Here is a 20,462-nt window from a genome sequence, read left to right as displayed (position 1 = left end):
CTTAAATTTTTAAAATATTATGTACTGGACATCTATGGCACCTGTAATCCTACCTATTCAGGCAGCTGATATTTGAGGATTATGGTTCAAAGCCAGCCTGCCAGGAAAATCCCAGAGATTCTTACCTCCAATTAACCACAAAAAGCCAAAAGTAGATATGTGATTCAAGTAGAACACCAGCTTTTAGCACAAAAGCTGAACCAGAACACAAGACCCTATGCTCAAGTCCCATTACCAGCACACAAAAAGTAAGTCTGACTTAGGGAATTGTAACCCCTCTGAATAAGAAACAAACAAATAAACTGTCCTAAAAATAAAATAAGTAAATAAAGGCACATCATTAAATTTTTGGCTCAAAAAGGAAGAGATAAAAGTGAACAGTATCTCAGAGACAGACATACATCCCCTACAAAAGCTTAGTATTCAACAAAGAAGGAATTGTTTGGTAAACAGTAAAAGAAGCACAAAAGTAAGAGGTTTATTTGTTGGTGATTAGAAAAATGTAGTTAGAACCTCACTTCCTAATATTAATCAAAATGTAGTGTAGATGGATAAAAAGTTTGGGTTTATGTAAAAAATAATATTCAAAACAATTTAAATATAGGTGAGTAAAATCAGAGAATGACTTTAAAGAATAAAGGAAATGAGGAATTCCTAAAGAGAATCACAGGTCATGAATCCTAAAACAGTTCCCTTTAGATAAAAAAAATATAATTTCTACAAAGCTGAACAAAGTTGGTTTTATTTATTTATTTTTTTGCCAGTCCTGGGCTTGAGCTCCAGGCCTGAGCACTGACCTTGGTCTTTCTCAAGGCTAGTGCTACTACCACTTGCCTTTTTTTTTTTTTGTATATGTGGTACTGAGGATGGGTCTTCGTGCATGCTAGGTAAGCACTCTGTCACTAGGCCAAACTCCCAGCCCCCAAAGTTTTAAATAAAGCACAGAATATCCCATGAAGCAATGAACAAATTAGTAAATAGCAGTCAAGAGCTTCAAAGATGTAAACAATCTACTAAAGAAAAATATTAATATTAAAAGCTAGTAAATGTATTTAAAAACTTACACCTCATTACTAATTATAGAGCAGAAACTTAAAAAGGAAAACAAACATTTCCCCCTTAGGCATTGTCAAAGTTATCTAACATGTTATTTATGTGAAGCAGAGAGTGGTTTAAAGGACCCATTTAATGAGTGTGTGACACGTGCACATTCATAATGAAACACAGTGCCCCAGGGCCTGCTGGGAGCATCTTAAAACCACTAACTCAGAAGTAAATCCATTATGAAGAAAGAAGAAAAGGAGGGAAGGAGCAAAGGATGGAGGAAAGAAGGACCTAATACAGAAAGATGCTTTTTGGAACTTTGCTTATACCATTAGAGTAAGAGGCAAAATAGCAAATGAAATGTGTGGAATAAACAGAACAGTTTTAACTGTCAGAGTATCCTGAAAGAATATTTATGTGAGAATAGTCTAATAATTCATGTGAAAAAAGTGATATAAAACCGAATAAATACCACGATACAATTTGGTAAAAAGAAATAGAGCATCAGGTAAGGAAAAAGGAGAGAAAGAAATGGAAGGAAGGAAAAGGAAGACTACAAAGACAGAACCAAGAAAGAAAATAGTAAAGGAGATGACAAGGGAGAGCACACTAAAAACTACACAAAGTGCCAAAGGAGAATGCAGCTCAGTTCCTCAAGATGATGTATGGAGGAAGCCATCCTGTTTTTTCCTGTTTTTGCTTATATCCATTTATGTTTTCATAAATTTTCAACTGGTTATATATTGTTTCTATAACTAGGAAAAAACATAGTCATTTTTTAAAACTATTAAGGACAGAAAAAAATTCATCATGCTATGTTCCTCTGAGTCAAAAAACTGGATCCTGAGAATATCTGCAGACAGAGGGAGTTAAAATAATGAGAGTTGGCCATTTTCCCAGGATACCAAATCAATGGCTTAGCTTAATTAAAATGGGGAGGAAAGTCAGTCAAGGACTTTTGAATGAGTTACCTAAAGTCTGAAAAGTTTTAGGCATGCTGGAGACCTATCACTGGGCTGAAGTGAAGGAAAAGTTGATGAAGCCATGTCATCAGTGTGTCTGGAAATGGTCTAAAAGTTAACAGAGCTATTTCTTTGTTCCTACCTATGCGGACAGAGATAGTAAATTTCTACTAAGGTCTCGGTGACTTTTTGTGCTTGTAGGAATAAGTGATCTATTCCTCATATCCAAAAACAGGACACTTTGATTAGTGTTGCTGCTCGATTAAAATCCATACCAGAGGAAAGGTTAATAAAGATAATCTGTCAGGACTTTGGGAATCCAGTTGGAGACCATATAATTTGCTATGAAGGGCTGAATTAAAATAAATGAAAGTATTTTGGAGCAAAAGCTTAACAAGTAAAAATGTACTGGCTAAATTGTTTCCTTTATCCCATAGCCTTTCCTATTATGGGAATTTATAAATAGGACATTAAGATTATATCTGTCAAGTGATAATAAAATATACCTTGAGCCACTTGAGCTCACATAAGCAAACAAAAAAAGGTTTTCTACAGTAGTAGTGTGGACTATTCTATTGTAGTGTTTGTGGACCATTTAAGAAATGGTTTCACTAGTTATCTAACTTTTGTACACAAGCTGTAATCAGAATCCCTATTTTCTGTTACCAGGATACCACATCATAACTTCTCTTCAGCCCACAATAATGGGAGACGTAATCTCGAAGAGCAAAGTCCTAGCTTTTCACTTAAACCTAGTTTACCATCTAGCTTGTGACTATAAGATACATTGAATTGCTGGCTATTTTATAAATGTTATTCCTTTTTGTTCAGGTAGGTCTGTATTTGAAGGATTTGAGGAAGAATTCTATGAGCCTAAATCTTCATCTAACTTTTAGTTGTCTCTAGCCTTAGAGTTGAAGTTAAGAAGGAGGGAATGTGAGAGCTGACAAGATTTCCTTGGGCTCTTAACTTTTAACTTTCAAAAGAAATGGCAGTGGTCTCTGAATAGGTCATTTCTTTTGACAGAACGGAAATGGGAAGAGACTCATAAATATTTTTCAAACCTCCCCATTATGGCATAGTGTGACATGTGGTTGATGAATCCTCATGCTTTGATATGTTACAGCGGGAACTTTCAGAAAGGACTTACTGGGTTGTACATCTGATTGAACAACTGCTCAGCTTGCTACATTGCAAAGGTAGGGAGGCATTGAAGCACAGACAGGGAAAGAAGGAAAGATCCAGAAAAACAGCATTAGCTCAATAAATCCAGTGCATTTGCACAAACGAGCTGGTTGTTAAAATAAGAAGAAATTTCAGTTTCTAAACATTCCACAGTGAAAGTGAGAGGCTCTAGGGAAATACAAATGTTGACTTTGGCTCTTAAAAAAGAATAGCTGGAATATGAAATTTAAGGTTTGTGTTACTTTCCCTTTCTCAAGTTAAATAACCCATGAAATAAAGAAAGCTGTCCACTCTTGATGATACATGAAGTGAGGCTCTCAGCCATGAATCACAAGTACTTTTGGTCAAGCCAACAATATTATTACCTAAACTTCAGAGATGGTAATAATGAGAGATTAATTAACTCTTATCATTTCTCCTCTTATATTAACATAAGCTCGACTTTTCTAGTTAGCCAAACTTCAAAAAATATAGATTAGCTAATGAAATGTTAACAAGAGCCAAGTATTAGTTAGCAAGATATAATCATATTAACTGAAAGAGGAAAATGAAAATGTAGTCAATAGGAAAACTGTCTCCATGAACAGTTTATTCTGTGAGTTCAGAATTCCTTTTTGGAAAGTACACTTTCTGACTGTTTAGAAACTCTAACACCTGTCATTTTCATGTAGAGATATAAATGTACTGATTATTACTTTAAATAGGACACTCAAGTTACATTTCTCAAATACCTGTGCTATTACTTTGGGGTTCAATGTCAAAGTATATAAGGTGAGATATGGGAGAAATTATTACTTTGCTTGAAAGTGAGATGTGCCCTTTATGAGCTGTGATTTCTATTTAAGTTGAATGAAGTAAATAATATTCTGAGTTGAAAAACCCACCTCAAGTACAACATTCATTATTAAAATTATTGAAGAGTATAAAGCTCAGCCATTTGGGATTGCTGTTGCTTCTTCAGTGAATTTTAATCGTACAAATTAAGTGATTTCTACACCTTGAGACTTTCAAAAGTTTTTGTGATGCACTTGTCAGTCATCAGATTCCTCACACCTTTGTGTGTCTACTCGAGTCGAATGTATCCAATTATGTAGCATAATATATAAATCACAGTGAGGCATTCTTTGGCTGGCATTGTTTAACCAGTCTCATTAATAATAGGAAAAAATGTTTTTACACAAGAACATGTGCATCATTTTTAAGAGGTAGGATGAAACATAGAGGTCCTTTTTGGCCAATAATCATTTTTCATCATAAAACATTTGAAGATATCTTAAATTTACACAAAATAGGAAATGGTGAAAAGTGTCTATGTGTTTTTCACAAACTTTTCTGTAAAAACTATTTTCCAAAGTCAATTACTGTCCACTAGTCAAAAGTATGTTCAAGTCACGGATTTCACTGTCACAGGCAGGCAAAATTTCTGTTGAATGAAACACATCGATAATGTGTATTTTGTGGGCAAAAGTACCTGGATATTCATCTCTTAAACAAAATTCCACTGGGAATTCATGGTGTATTTATGACATAATAAAACTACCATGTCTTCAACTTTCATTTATTAAACCTTTATATTTAATTCACAAGTCACATACCATTTTCTTTAAAAGGAGGCCCAAACTCTCCATAAGCTTTTATAGTTGCTTATTTTTCCATGAGGAAATAATGTGTTTATATGTACTTTAACATACTAATGGCTTATATTTTCAAATATTTCCTGCAGATCTCAATTCTTTTTAAGGTGATGGGTACTTGAGGTTTGTATGCAACTATTTATTAACTTACTAAAATTATTTTCTACTTTTTGAGTTTAGTTAATGCTAGAAAGCCAAAAATAACAACATAGCGTCTGCAGGTTAGGCATAAAAATACTTAAATTATCATTACCTTATTTAAACTCACTGTACTATACATTTAGAAGATAGTATAAGCAATGATTATAAATATGTATTAGTAAGTATCTTTTCATAAATTAAATAACTGCTTTATAGTAAGACAACCATATCTGTGGCTTTAATTCTGGTGACATTGTAGAAAGTTAAGCTGCTGTCAGAAATAATACTAAAATATTTACAAGATTGGTCTGTGAATTCCAGCAAATGGTGTGTACCTAAGAACCTAAGGAAAATACACATTGCAAGTGATCTCTTGGGCAAACCACAGCTATGTTGAAAGAAACTATACCGAATTACATATATATTGATTTATTAAACTAATCAAGTCATATACATACAGGTATAGTCTTCCTTTTAATGACTAGAGGATTTCAAATTCTCTGGATGGCTTATACTATAAGAGAGGATTCTGAGCATGTGTCTGCAGAAATAATAAGGGTTAGTGGTCTGATCTCCACAACAACTCATCAGAGATAGGATCAGATAGCCTTCAGGCCCAGCTCTATTTGAGGGCCTCCCTAATACTCAGCACAGGCAAACATGGACTCTCTTTTAGAAAGTCATCTTTAGTTGTGACTTCTGATCACAAAAGTGTTTTATTTGAAAATACATTTAGCTGATTTCTATGCATATGCATGTATATCATATTTAGAACTCATTTATATGTGTCAAAAATGGAATGATACCCCAAAGCATAACTGGCTAAGTCAGTCTCTATTTCAATATCATCAAATGAGCAACTCTTTCATATCCTATTCAATATTCCTTTTTGAAATACGAGAATATACTAAGAGGACTGTGAAATGAACTTGATAATTTATAGATTTTTTTACCCATTTTTATAAAGAGATTTATTCTACATGTTTATTTTTCCATCTTAAAATTTCTTCATGTGAAATTTCTCATAATTCCTAACATCCTGTAACCTTCAGTTACATAGCATACCATACAAAAAATATTAAAAATTTAAATATCAAGAATAATTTCTCTATAGTTTTTGATTTTTCCTATCTTTGGCCATCTATGTCATTTATTTTCATTATTCTAACAAAAAAATCCCCATTCAAGTCTGTTATGAATTATATATAGTCAAGTTGTATCATATCCTTAATTTGAATATTTAGAGTTTTATCTCTTTGTAAGTTATCAAAGGGGAACAAAATGCTTAAACTCATAACATTATGAGTTTTATGTGAACAATGAGTGCAGACAAACCAAACAACATAGGGAAAAAGTCAAAGGAACAATGCATGACTGGAAATGCACTCCACAAAATGTTTTGATCAGAGAAAACATGTGAATGCCACAATGTAAAGGTCTTCTTTCTTTTCCAAAGCTTCCTTTTACATCATATTTTCTTAGACAGTAAGGTTGTTTGGGGGTTCTATATAAACAGTCATTTTACAGGGATTTGACTAAGTTGGTGAGTTTCTAGAAATTTAATGTCAGCAAAAAAGGTTTTGCATGGTTCTAATACAGCAAGTGATCTTTTTCTGGAGGTAGTAAAAGTTTATGAAAATATAATGGGGCCACTCTTTGCATTATTATAATGTTTGCATTCATCTCTTTTGATAGTTGAGATTTGCCCAGAGAGTAATGGCTGGATTTTATATTTTTTACTTCTGCTACAAGTTTCTATTTTTCAAGTTTTCTTTGGACTGAAAACCTAAGATACTTTTTTAGGTTCACAGATTTGGTGCAGAATTGTCAGGAATAATATTGAGTGTTCAATAAATTTTTTTATCAGCAGATAAAAAAACACAAGGAATTTATTTCCTTTGAATAAAGGTTTTTGCTTTCCCATTTTATAAATTCATCTTAAAATGAGTGTAGTTTTTTTTTCTAAGACTTCACTTACCTTTTTTAACTGTGCTTCCAACTTGCTACATTCTTCTTTCTTTTGTTCGATGGCTATTTCTAAAGACTTTAATTTGGAGTCTCTTTTCAGCCCTGCAGAGGCTAATGAAGATGCGTGCTCTTTCAGGTCAATTAAACTAGACTGAAAGAAGAAATAATGCTGGTAAGGGAACCATTGTAATTTCTCTAGCAATGTCTTCAATCTGAATACATTGCTTGCATACATCCCCATAAGGTATCTGTTGCACAGAAAAGGTAAGTACAGCCTTACTAAGGTAACAATAGTCATTTCTGGCCATGAAATTTAAGTTGGCCAGGTTACAGAACAGAAGAGGATCTAATTGCCCTAGAATCAAATGTGACCAACTGGTGTGGTAGTAAAAGCACTTTTCACTTCTGAAAGTTTTGATGTATGTCCAAAAGTAGTCTTAACAGGTCATAGCCAAAGAGACACTTGAAATCATCTGCGTATATTTATTGCTGCTAATTCATGCAGACAAATATGAAAGCTTGAATGCTCTTCCCACAAAGAAAAAGTCAAATATCAAAGAAATATTTTATTAAATTCTCAACAAATTCCACTTTTATAACAAAAAATTACTGTCAGTTTCACAAACATTTTCTGGAGAAAGAAAGATAAAAGTATTTTAAACTTGAGAGTATAGTATGGCTATGTTCCATGTAAATTCAACAAATAGAATGAATCTCCCTAAAAGGTTTCCTGTACTGTCAGAATTCTAAAAAATAAGAAATAAATATTCACATATCTTTGGATTACTCTAAATGGACAATGTTCATTCCCAATTATGAAATATAGCTAACAACATTTGACTCTGTGATGAAAATGTTCTAGTTACTCTGAAGTCAGTGGCAGTACACTTCATTTTTATCCATTTGCAGCACTGTGGAGGAAATTGAAAACATAGTGCTCTCTCAGTAAACAAAGATGTTATCTAATACTTTATGCTAGGATAGTACATGGACACAGGAATGACCTTGATGAGAAGGTCATCCTGACCCAACAAGATGTATCTTCATAGCTACTTTTGCTATATTTTTTCTCAATTCAGAAAACATGGGCTTGAATTAGTTGAGCATCCTGTCAAAGGTTACCTAGGTGTTAAAGGTCAATAATTCTTGAATTCAGATTAAAATTAATTTCAGTGCTCTTTAGAATATCCTGCCTATGGAAATAACAGAAGTTTTTGTAATCAAGTTATTTTTTGTTTTTGTTTTTGTTTTCCACTCCTGGGGCTTAAACTCAGGGCCTGGGCTTATCCTATCCTTAAGACACTTTTTGCTCAAGGCTAGTGTTTTGCCACTTGAGCCATAGCACTACTTCGGCTTTTTCTAAGTATGTGGTACCATGGAATCGAGCTGGGGTTTTGTGCATGCCAGCCCCAATCCAGTTTTTTTTCATAGTAAAGACATACTATCATCCCAAATGAAGTATAAGTTCCCTGTTAAATACAACTTGAAGGTTGTTCTTCATAGATTTTACATTGCCATTTTGACTAGGCTATAAACCCCAGTTATTAGTAAAGATGAAGACACTGCTATAAAGATATTGGCATGATCAACATGTGTAATCAGGTGAAATTAACTGAAGATTTGCTCTGTGCTCTGGGTGGATATGAGTTTATTATGATGAGCAGAACACACAGGAGGAGAAATTCTACCTGTGGATTACAGCATCAGTTTCTGCATCAGAGATAAGGTTCTCCTCCTAGCTCATCCTACACAATTTAGACTTTCCTACTTCCATTACACTATAAAAGCTGTTACTTGAGATTAATTTATTGATCTACTTAGGTTTCTTAATCTAGGTCTGTTTGTTTGACAGAATCCTCATGGACACTTACCAGCCCAGTGCCAAGTACATTATTTAAGAATACTAAATGGTCCTGGAAAAGTTAGAACTCATGCAATATCTATCTTATTTGTTAAATGACTTCCATAATAAACTCATTCTCCACCATGACATCAAGTTGTCCCCTGAGAAGTTCCAGCATTGACTTTCGAGCACAATTCCACAAATAACACTTCTAATGAGGAAAACAATAAATTTAATACCTCTCTGTGCTTCTTTCTCACAAACTACAAGTATGGATCCATCAAATAAAAAGTAGCAATGAAATGGAAGAAAGAGACTTTGATTCTCTGTTTTCCTATCTAAATAATTTCCCATCCAAATGCTAGTGAGCATAACTAGGGATGGTGGGCAGTGGTGGAGACTAGGATATGCAAGGTGATGGAAAAAAACTAGTGGACATAGGTTTCAGGGATATGAATTTTGCTTCTAGGTTTTTTCATAACTCATTTTTATTCAAAATGTTCCCTTGGTGCATTCCTAATTTAATAATTTGTATACTATTATCAACATCCAAAAGGTGAGGTAATCCCGTAGGTCTGAGACAGAGACCACAGTGCATTGGGGCAATCCAACAGCTGACAAAGGGGTCAAGAACATGTTAAGGGAAAGGGACATTTTTGTTAGACAAAGTCATAAGGGGTAAGTCATAGACAATAACATATCTCATGTGGAGATGTGGAGACTGGATAATATGTATCGGGTAATGACTTACTCTTGCCATACATCTACCACACATCTACCAGTTTCCACATGAAAAAGCTACAGGTATCACTTGGAGCTTGGGAGAGGGGTGTATAAGCCAAAGCATCCTCCTCTAAACCTGTAAAAATAAACGTCTTGCAAGTATAATGTCTTATAAAAATGCAGGTAGCATTTACTTTCTGCATTTGTGTTTGCTATTGTATAAGAACAGTGTTTTAAATTATGTACTATCATATAAAAATATTCCACAACAGGTGACACATTTAACCTATATCTCTGTGTTGAGCATGGTGTCAGAATACCCAGCCTAAGGATATTAAGTAATCTGTTTATAAGAAAGCACCCAACAAAAACATTAGCATAAGACAGATTCCCAATCAGGTGGAGTTGTTATCCTCCTCAAGCAAAAAATCATGGGACTCTGAAAAAAATGTCTCTTTTTAGCACCGCAAATGGTACAAGGAAGCATTTCGAGAAGCAGCACTGTATACACAGCAAGCAGAACAAAGATATCCATAGGCATCATCAATGAAGGAAATTACAGGATTGTAATTGCTTTGAATTAAAACAACTTTCCAAGAGAAAGGTTACTCAATTCCTTAAATATTCACACAAAGATCTAAATTCCCTAAGTTTTCCAATTAAATCTCCGTTCTCTCCCAGGTACAGTGAATATTTGGGTTGTGAGACTATCAAGTCAGTTCATTTGCTTTCCCCAACTCACCTCTTTCTCAGTCAGCTCAGCTTGTAGAGCATTGACCTTTTCCTTCAGGTCTTTGTTTTCTTTTCGGAAGGATTCTATTTCTTCTAGTCTTTCCCGATCATCTCTCTCCCGCTGTTCTTTCAAGCGCTCAATTATTCTCTCCTATGAGGCAATCATCAAAGAGATAGGGAGAATCCATCAGTGCATGCATGTCAAAACAAGAGACAATATATCTTTAAAAAATGCTCGTGGGAATCCATGCAAGAAAGTGTAAATTAGGTGAATAGAAAGAAGATCTGTGTATAAGCATTTGTGAAAGACAATCAACCTAGCTTCTGATTTGCTTATACATTTTAGCATCACAGAATTGGAGCTCTGCGGCCATACTTAATTTATGGTGGAAACTGGGAAATTCTTAGAGCTATTCTAGAAGAGGAAGATTTAGGCACCTTGCATAGGCAAGGAGAAAATGGAGAACTGATTTTCAGCTGAGCCCTCCTTTGTTTTGCTTCCTTACTTGGCAACAAAGATCCTTCTTTGGTTTCTGAAGAGTATACTGATTATACAGGGGCTACAAGTAAGACCCAGCTCTCCAGTACTTAGGGCAGGACTTAAAAGAACTTGAGGCAAAATACAGAATAAGTCTACTGTATATGTACATGTATGTGCTCTTTTTGGTGTTGTTTTTCAGGGTGTCCGGAGATATTTCTTTCTGTTTTTCAATAGCTTCTTAAACATCCATAGAAATTCCCAAACTCTGGTTTAATTTGAGAAAAATTCAAAGCTTTCCTGAATTGAGGGCTTAATCTGTGCTAGATTATATAATGATCTTAATTAGTTTTCATCACAATCTCCACTGCACAATCACCACAAGTGGTGACAGTGTAGAGGTGACCCTACCTAGAGCTCAGAGAGGACAGCTGAATTGCCCTGTAACCGGTGCATAAGAGTTGTTATGGCTGAAAAGCATGAGCTCCTTCCTTAGGCCCAGGAATGAACATAATACAGATAAAAACTTATCATTGCAGCCACTATTGTGTATCTATGTTCATTGTTGTAAGACATGCATTTCATTGCCACCTCAGAGTCCAGGAAAAGAGAGCTGATAAAATCTTTATGACACTGAACAGCAGAGCCTTAGAGTAAAACAATCATCTTTCTCCAGTGAGGGAGGGCAATAACCTATTATGATGCTCCCGCATCAGGAGCAGGGAATCTGAATGTTCCCTTCAAGTGCTGAGGGCAACAATGATGTCTCTGGAACTTCAAACAACAATAACTGAGATGATAAGCCATAAGACTCCCACATGACCCATTCTGAGACAATGTACTTCAGACAAACTGTGGCTACCTCTGACCACCGAGACACATCTGTCTCTGCTTTCAGTTTCCAGCCTATTTAAACATATAGCTCATATCAGCATCCAAAAGATGATTGAAGATGAACTAAAGTACTGTCATTGTTATCTGTTCATGTTACTGCATCTCCTTTTTTCACCCTTGGAATAGGTGCAAGTAGCCGGACCAGACATGTCTTGGGTCTAAAACTCCAGTTTCAACACAAGGTGAGCCAGAAGTCCCAACTCAGAGCCTCTGACACTTAGCCATACTCATAAGACCATATTGTTACAAACATATACCAGGGACAATTCAAGGAGATATGAGGATCTAGCTGTCTTTGACATTCAGCAAAAATACTACTCTGGTAGACATGTTTTCTAAAACCATGGATTCTGACTGAAATCTAAGTATGAGCCTTTAGGGGAAGGGAAAAATTTCATCTTGGTGAAACTTAAGTTTCTGAAATTGATTTCAAATGATCCTACACTTATGAGAGCATCCTCTGCATGGTCACATAGCTGGAGATGTGTAGCTCAGTACTCGAGTGTGTGACTAGCACACTTAAGGTTCTGGGTTCAAACTTCATCCCAGACAAAAAAGGAGAGAGACAAAAAGAATTGTCAGAACAACAACTTTTTGATGGGTCCTACTATTAACTTCTATATCCTTTTAAGTACACAGTTAAAGATAATATCATATATAAGACAACTGTAAAACAGTGTTTAATTCAGAAGGAAGTGTTTTGAACACTTTGCTTGTAATTTCTTAAGTCTTACCCCAAAGAAGCAATTATATTACTCAAATAATAAAAATGTATGTATCCAATGCTACTGAGGAGGAAAAAAAACAGTCCTATTTTTCAATTATTTAAAATCACTCTAAAGGAAGTAGATCATTGATAACAAGGGGTGGCTAGAGAAGAAATGGGGTTATTCATTGCATGTATTTCTTCCTACTTGATTCCAGATACAGACTTATTTTACCCTGTTTGTGACAATCAAGAGTGAATGCTAGGTGATCTACAAAGAATAGTCACAGTACATAGGAAAACTCTTAAGGCTTTAACTATTTCAGCAACTAAGTCCTGTCTGTGACCTTCTACTTATGGTACAGCTGGTCAGCTGCTGACCAGGCCCTATATTCTGTCTCTTGCACCCCACAGATGTTGGAATGATCTTTCAAAGCCCCAGAATGATCATATCACCTCACTCTTTGGAAGCCTTCTAAACTCTATCTGACCAGGAGGTGTCAGTCATTAGGAAAGTACATCTATTTGCTGTAAGCTTTAGATACTACTGACTTGGCATCAGTGACTCCTCCCAACCTCCCCCCTCAAAAAAAATAATGAGTGCTATAATGCATTTTTTGTTGTTGTTGGTTACAGGCCATGGTGCTGTCCCTGAGCTTCTTTGTGCTCAAAGCTACAACTCCATCACTTTGGGTCATTTCTGGGTTTCTGGTGGTTTATTGGAGATAAAAGTCTCACAAACTTTCCTCACCAGGATAACTTTGAACTGTAATCCTCAGATCTCAGCCTTCTAAGTAGCTAGGAATACAGGCACAAACCACTAGCACCCAGAAGTCTATTTGACAAGATCACCCTCAATGTTTTTTAAAGTTACTGGTGATTCAATATACAAAATATTTCCTTGTCAATCACAAACCTAATTTAGCTGTCAGCCATGTAGAGTCAGATGTCAAAAGCATGTGTTAAAAGTCCCTAATATGCCATGATCTACATGACTAAAAACTAATTTGCAGAAATGTCAACAACGTGTTCTTATTTTAGCCTTGTTTGCATTGGCAAGTGTCCCTTGCTCATTCATCTGGCTCTGCATTTGTGTGTTATCACTGGGTGGGAAGTACATTACAGTTGCCTCTGGCTCTACTATTTGGCTTTCTCAAGTGCTTATCTGCAAGGTGGCTACAGCAAAGCCCAGAAAGAACAGCTTTATAAACACTGGGTAATGGCTCCTTTGAGCTTCTGTGTGTCAATCCCAGAGCTAAGTCATATTCAGTCTTACTTTTAAGTTAGGCTGAAGCTCCAACCACTGGCTCTTACATGTGATGTAAGCAGCCCTCCACTGAGCTGAATCACCTGGCTTCCATACACTTTTTTTTCAGTGAACAACTTTTATTGAAACCCTCAAAGATTAAAGAGTACCCATGGTGAGTTCCGGTACCATAACAGAAAATGCCACCTGACTGTACTGTCATTCACAGGAATAAACAAACCCAAACATGACAAAATTCAAATTCTCATGTAATTGCTACAAGTGGATATAAAGGAATTAATCATTCCATTATACACCTCCTTTAATTATATGAAAAGGGAATATACATGGCATAACAAAGTATGCAAAACTTAATGAAAACACAATTCTCTTAAATCTCTCAAAATTATTTCCCCCCAAAGGATGCACACAATGCACTTGAAGTGATTAAATGCCTTAAAAAGATTCCCACACACAATTTTAACTCACCAAGGAGCATCATGTTTTATACACTCTTAATAGTCACATGAGTTCCTAGAAATGAAAAGGAAAAACAGTTCCCAAGATGCATAATCCAAGGGTACCAGTGTATAGTTCCTTATATATTTATCTATCCCAGAAAACACTAGTCAACACCATTAAGGGCAAATGAGTATGCTAATGTGCCTTCAAACTGTCCTATCCTCTTTTGTCTTCCTTTTTTTTAAAATTTCTCTTTTTTCTTCCTTCCTCCTCCTCCTATTTCTTTTTGCAGTATTCAGGTTTGAACCAAGGGCATACGTTGGGCTATACCTCTAGTCCTTTTTTGTGCTGATTATTGTTGAGATATTTTCCCTTTCTAGCCTAGTACAGGACCACAATCCAACTACTTTTTCTTTTTATTGCCAGACCTGGGACTTGAACTCAGGACCTGAGCACTGTCCTTGAACTTTCTCAAGGCTAGTGCTCTATCACTTGAGCCACAGCACCAGTTCCAGCTTTTTCTGTGTATGTGGTACCAAGGAATTAATCCCGGAGTTTGTGCATTCTGGGCATGCACTCTACCACTAGACCACTCTTTTGGTCCCTCCAACTACTTTTGATATTTTCTTCTTCCTTCCTTCCTTCCTTTGTTTTTTTTTTTGTTTTTTTTTTCCCCCCTGTAGCCCAGGATAGCCTGCTTCACACTTAGGATCCTCCTGTTTCAGTTTCTGACTGTCAGGATGGGATGACTGGCATGTCCTTCCATGTCAAGCTTCTTTTCCTTTATTTGCCCAGAAGCATTCCACTCCATCTTCATCATAAAGTTAGGTATGGCCCAAAATGCTTCCGTTTGTAGTTTTCACTTGGGCTTCAAGATCTTGAGCGATATAAATATGCCTCCAAATGTGAATGCCGTCTATTACTTTTTGAACTGTAACTCTTAAGCTGCAGATGCTCAGTTCTGTACCTACCCTAAAGTGCTATCCTATGTAAGGATGTATAAACTCCCCAATGAAATCTCCACTCTTCCTTTTTTGGACTATGGAACTACTCTGTAAATAACTCTAGTGCTCTTTCTGCTTGCTGCAGGTGATATAATTTTCTTCACTCTTTTACTTCTTGGGTGTGCTTATTTTAGGCTTTGTATCCACCAAGATTGGAAGCACTGTGTTTAGATATAAAAGGACAGCAGACAATGATTTATGAATTCACAAAATTTTACTAATCATTTCATTTTTCATGCTACGCTTTATTCCAGACAATATGTTCAATTGAATATGAAACAAAGTGGAATTTGTGAGGGACAAAGACATTTAAATATAATTGTTGTAGGCACAATGCTATTCTGTCTCTTGTCTCATATTCTATCCCGTGGATAGGTGAGACAAGGGAAGGAAAAAAGGCTCAATCAAGAGTAGCTTAGACTACTGGTGGAGGCGTCTCAGTATTCACTTGAGAAGCTAGCACATACCACAACTCGTTCAGGCTGAAGAATACAGAGTGATGCTGCACATATTGAAAATGTTCATGTCTGGGCAAGCCACTTTTATGCTTTTAAATGCATAACAGTTAAAATGGGAAAAGGCATGAATTCAGAACTGAGTGTCATCTTTCAATGCAGCAGCATCTCAGGAATAGTTAAATATCAAAGATTCCTGAGATTCACAGCAAAGGAACAGAATGAGAATAAACAGAATCAGAAAAACAGGACCCAGGGGAAATAAAAGAGGCTTCTTAAGTGTTAAGATTATCTGGATATTACAAATGGTTGACATCCACTAGAATAAATCTTAAAATCTTAAAATCATGCAGCATCTGCTCTATGACAGAGAACTTTACCAGTTCCTATGCAGTGCTTTCATCTGTATCCTTTATATGCACCAGCATTACAATCTGGGCACCATTTGAGAAATCTCTCTAAAGAGCTTTGTATTTGCTGACATTCCCCACTACAGTGAAATGCTAAAGCGCAGATGCCAATAGATCTGGAATTGAACTGCTCAGAGATCAAATGGGCCCACAGAGCTATTTTGGCTTGAACATCATCATTTTTCAAACAATTTGAAACAAACCATGCACTTTTCAACCTGTACAGTCATCTGCAGTCCACCCAAACCACTTCCCTCATTCTTGTTCCCAACCTGACCCTCCTAATCATCTAAGTCCTTCAACACCTCATCCTGGTCCAGTTCAGATGTCACATCCCTGAGACTGCCAATCCAAAAGTTGAATAATTCAACTGTGAAGGTAGTTCCAGAAGAGAGTAAATCTTGGAGGTGTGTGTAGGCATTACAACATGAATTTGGATGGTGTGATCCTCAGAGACCTTGAGGAGTCCCAGACTAGACACGGTGCCCCAGGGGATGTAGACATCAAACAGTGATGGTAAACTGAGGCAGAGAGGCTCCCACAGACTTCAGTGGCCCATTCCCTATGCAGCTTCAGCCTCAAAGAAAAAAAATACTTCAAGCAAAAGGAGCAGTTTCATATTGACAGATTGCTGTGAGATTAAGCCAGGATAAATAAAATCTTAATAGGATTAGAAGGAAAAAGATAAAAACCCTACCAAGAATCCATGACATAGGATATTATATGGCAGAGGTTTGTTTCTGTGAACTTTAAGAAAGAAATCAAGAGGTAGGAATGGGCTGACTGATGGCACCCCTAAAATGCAAAAGGAATCCGAAAATTCTGTTTTCAAGTCAACTTCTCCCTATCCCAGTTTCACACACAAAAACACCACAGAGACCTCTGCAAATCTGAAAGGACTGGTTGCAGTAGCTTGATATTCTGGAGGCAGAGAATGAGAGGATTGCAGTTCAAAGCCAAGATGGCAGAAGTTAATGAGACTCCCTCTTTCAACTAAATGACTGACTGAATGCGGTGATTCATACCTGGAATCACAGCTGTGTGGCAGGTAGAAGTAGGGAGATAATTGTCTGAGGCTGACCAGGCCTCTGAGGCAAAACCCAAAAGAACCTATCCAAACAATAACAACAACAACAACAATAGTAATAATATGAAGCAAAAATGGGCTGAAAATATGGCTCAACAGTCTAGTAAGCATGACACCTTGAGTTCAATCTCCAGTATTACAAAAAAATAAAAGCTGAAAAATACCTTTCCCTGTAAAATCATCTTATTCATTTGTATAAGATACTCACATGAAATCTTACCCTGTTTATAGTTAAATCCCAAATTCATAATCATATCATTTTTTAAGCAGGATTGTGAGGACTAGCTGGCTCTGCAGTCATGACCCCTGACCTGTTTTACAACTTCAGTATTATTTTCCTAGACCACAAAGATCTGAAAAGTTGCCTAAAATGCCAAGTCCTCCTCAAGATCTTGAGTGAACAAATATAGATGTGGCCTACAATGTCGATTTTCAATAGGTACTTCCTGGTAATTCTGAAGTAGCAGCAGAGATGCTGTAAGTGACTTGGGGAATCTTGGAGACATTTAATCCAGTTCCCTCAAAATATGAGGTCATCTACTTAGTGACTAGGTAAGGCCTAGAATATGGGAACAAATTTATGATTATAGGAGACCTGAAAGAAAACTGTTTACATTTGTAGACAAATAGAGCAAAGTGAAAAACAAAAACAAAACAAAAGACATGATGAGAAGGGCAAAGAACCTAAGAAGCTCTCTGTAAATTCATGGGTTTTATTTCAGAATTTGAATATATTATCAATAACACAGAATTAAAAACTGTACTGCAGGGGCCGGGAGTTTGGCCTAGTGGTAGAGTGCTTGCCTAGCATGCACGAAGACCCAGGTTCGATTCCTCGGTACCACATACATAGAAAAAAAGCTGGAAGTGGTGCTGAGGCTTAAGTGGTAGAGCTCTAGCCTTGAGAAAGTCCAAGGACAGTGCTCAGGCCCTGAGCCCAAGCCCAAGACTGGCAAAAAACAAAAACAAAAACAAAAACAAAAACAAAAACAAAACAAAACTGTACTGCAAAAATTGCATTCTGTGTCTAACCTCAAAGTAACTTTTCACTCAGAATTCCTTGGCACTGGTTTAGGACACTTAGAGAATGCTGGGGTGAGGGTACAACATATGAAAATTAACTGGCAGGCATACTATCTACAAAATGTGCCCATATAATGAATTAGCTAATCCAGCCAGAATAAAATAAAATAGGATTAAAATAAAATAGGATTCTAAACCATTTTAAACATCAGTAAAGGTCAAAATGATATTTCTTTCTTTCATTCAAGAAAATCCTTCTAAATGGAAGCTAGAGGGAAGGGCTCAGAATATCTTTCCATCCCCCAAAGACTAAAAGCCAATTTTGTGAGAATCTTCTCACACAAGACCTTGCACATGTGCTGCTGATTCTCTAGGATGCTTCCATTTGCTCTGCCTTTCTCTAGGACATTATCCCTGCAGAGGGGTTCATAGTTAATCCCCTAATTCCTTTGCTCTCTCCTTAAATGTCACCCTCCTGGTGTCCACCTGGCTACCACACCCCAAAAGTCCCTGGAGCCCTTTAAATGATTGTACTCTGAAATTCTACATATGCAGTTACTTGTTGTCTGCTTCTCCCTCATCTCTGTTAGACTATAAACCCTCTGACAGCAGATTTTTGCCCATTTTCTTCTCTGCTCTATTCCAGTGACCTCTACAGCATCTGTCACATAGCTGGGGAGTAAGTGGGGGCGGGGAGTAGGGGAGATCATGCAACCAATATCTGAAATATACAACCATCACCTGCAGCTCCCATAAAAGTTTTGTTACCATTGTGCTGTCTTTGAGTGGGAGGTAACAAGCTAAAACACATAGGGATTGATTTAGAGTCTAGCAGAGAAGACCAACTAATCATATCACAACAGATACATGTGCAATCCTCATCATAAGATCCCTTGACTATCATGATGGTCAGGAAAACATAATGAGAATAGCAAGGAAGTATCAATAAGGGAATGATTGCTAACAACTATAACACATACCTACTGTGGTTTTTTGGTTGCTATTTTTTTTTGTTTTGTAATAGTGATTGAACTCAGGATCCAGAGACTCATGTTTACCAGGCAGGTTTTCTACCACTTGAGCAATAACTTCATCCCTGGTAAATTTACTATTTGACATCTTTTTGTTTGTTTGCTCATTTGTTTGTGTTGGAAGTACTAGTGCTATAGCCAAGCTAGTTAATTAAACATGGATTCTAGTAAACATTAATGTCTGTGATAGCTTCAAACCACATTTTGAGAAGCTAGGATTGCAAGGATGATTATAATGCCCAGCTTTAAATACATTTTGTATTTTAATGTATTTTCTCCTCAACACTCTTCACTATTATCCCTTTTTATAGATGAGTACACTGACAAACAAAAGTTTTCCAAAAAGAATAAATCCTAGACCTGGGATCTGAACTCACACAATTTGTCTGCAAAGGCCACAGTCTTGATTCCTGTACAATCTACTGCTAAAGGAAGGATGAAATATGCAGACAGAAAGGTACATTCAAACCTGGATAAGAGCAAGTTCAAAGTATTCGAGGCAGGAAAGACCACTGTACACTTGAAAATGGAGAAGTCCACATAGCTAAGGAACAGAGAGCCAGGGAATAGAAGTGGGGGAAATATTGGAAATAATGGAAGTGGGCAGGTCAAGAAGTACTGGCCACAAAAGTCAGAAGAGGAGGGATGGACTTTAGAGAACCAGAATGAAAATGTGGATAACATCCTACACACAATGATAAGATGGTGACAATTTTTCAGGAGGGCCAAGAAGGCACTTCAAAAAAACACTACAGTATGCCAAATCTAGTAAGAGGACTGAAGAAGGGCCAGGTAGGTCTAGAGGGAGTACAGGAATGGAGAAGCAGAACAATTAAAGGTGTTGGGATTGTGTCATCCCCATGATGTTTCCCTAACTCTTAATTTGGTACTTTTGAGTTGCTCACCTTCTCTGACAGGGCCTCCTCGAGTGTGGCCAGTGCAGTGTCCGTGTTGCTAGAATCCGTCTGCAAAGACTTTACTCTATCTTTCAGATTGGTCAGTTGCTTGTCTTTATCCTTCAGTTGTTCTTGCAAGTTTTCAATCTAAAAACAAAGAACACCATATTTAATGCATGTTGTTCTACATATCCAGGGTCAAATTTCCTGGGGTATACTTACAAAAAAAGACCTCAGATTACAAACATTTTCAGTACTCTTACATTTTCCACTTAGACTGAAGGACAGTTGATGCTACCCTTATTCTTTCATGAGAACTACTTTATATTCAAATGCAATACATTTGAGCAGGCTTACCTCTACCATATAAAAGTAAACCATTTAGATATAAGTACTAGTATTTCTTTTTCTTTTTAAAACTGGAGCTTGAACTCAGGGCCTGAGTTTTATCTCTTAGTTTTTGTGCTCAAGATTGATGCTCTACCATTTGAATCACAGTTCCACTTGTTTTTTTGTTGACTAATTGAGAATTAGAGAC

General features: G+C 36.5%; 1 protein-coding gene across 12 annotated transcripts in view; it reads right to left on the bottom strand.

The window, feature by feature from the left end:
* The window catches only part of Erc2 (ELKS/RAB6-interacting/CAST family member 2), a 909,407-nt gene that overhangs the window by 457,006 nt on the left and 431,939 nt on the right, over positions 1–20,462 (bottom strand). For 9 of the 12 annotated variants that reach the window (XR_016533027.1, XR_016533028.1, XM_090320748.1 and 6 more), the window contains 4 exons: positions 19,934–20,071; positions 10,243–10,383; positions 6,945–7,085; positions 3,157–3,192 (listed from right to left, as the gene is read on the bottom strand). Coding sequence is in view for 10 of the 12 variants with exons in the window: in XM_090320748.1 (XP_090176874.1) it covers positions 3,157–3,192; positions 6,945–7,085; positions 10,243–10,383; positions 19,934–20,071 (456 nt within the window). In the remaining 2 variants the exon portion in view is untranslated. The remainder of the gene's footprint in view (positions 1–3,156; positions 3,193–6,944; positions 7,086–10,242; positions 10,384–19,933; positions 20,072–20,462) is intronic. The other 3 variants (XM_090320783.1, XM_090320785.1, XM_090320798.1) reach the window with 1 other exon arrangement.

This window comes from Megascapheus bottae, chromosome 2, assembly GCF_031878675.1.
Source record: "Megascapheus bottae isolate mThoBot1 chromosome 2, mThoBot2.hap1, whole genome shotgun sequence".
Lineage (NCBI taxonomy): Eukaryota > Metazoa > Chordata > Mammalia > Rodentia > Geomyidae > Megascapheus > Megascapheus bottae.
Note: the sequence above shows the minus strand (reverse complement) of the source record. Positions and strands in the feature narration are given on the sequence as shown.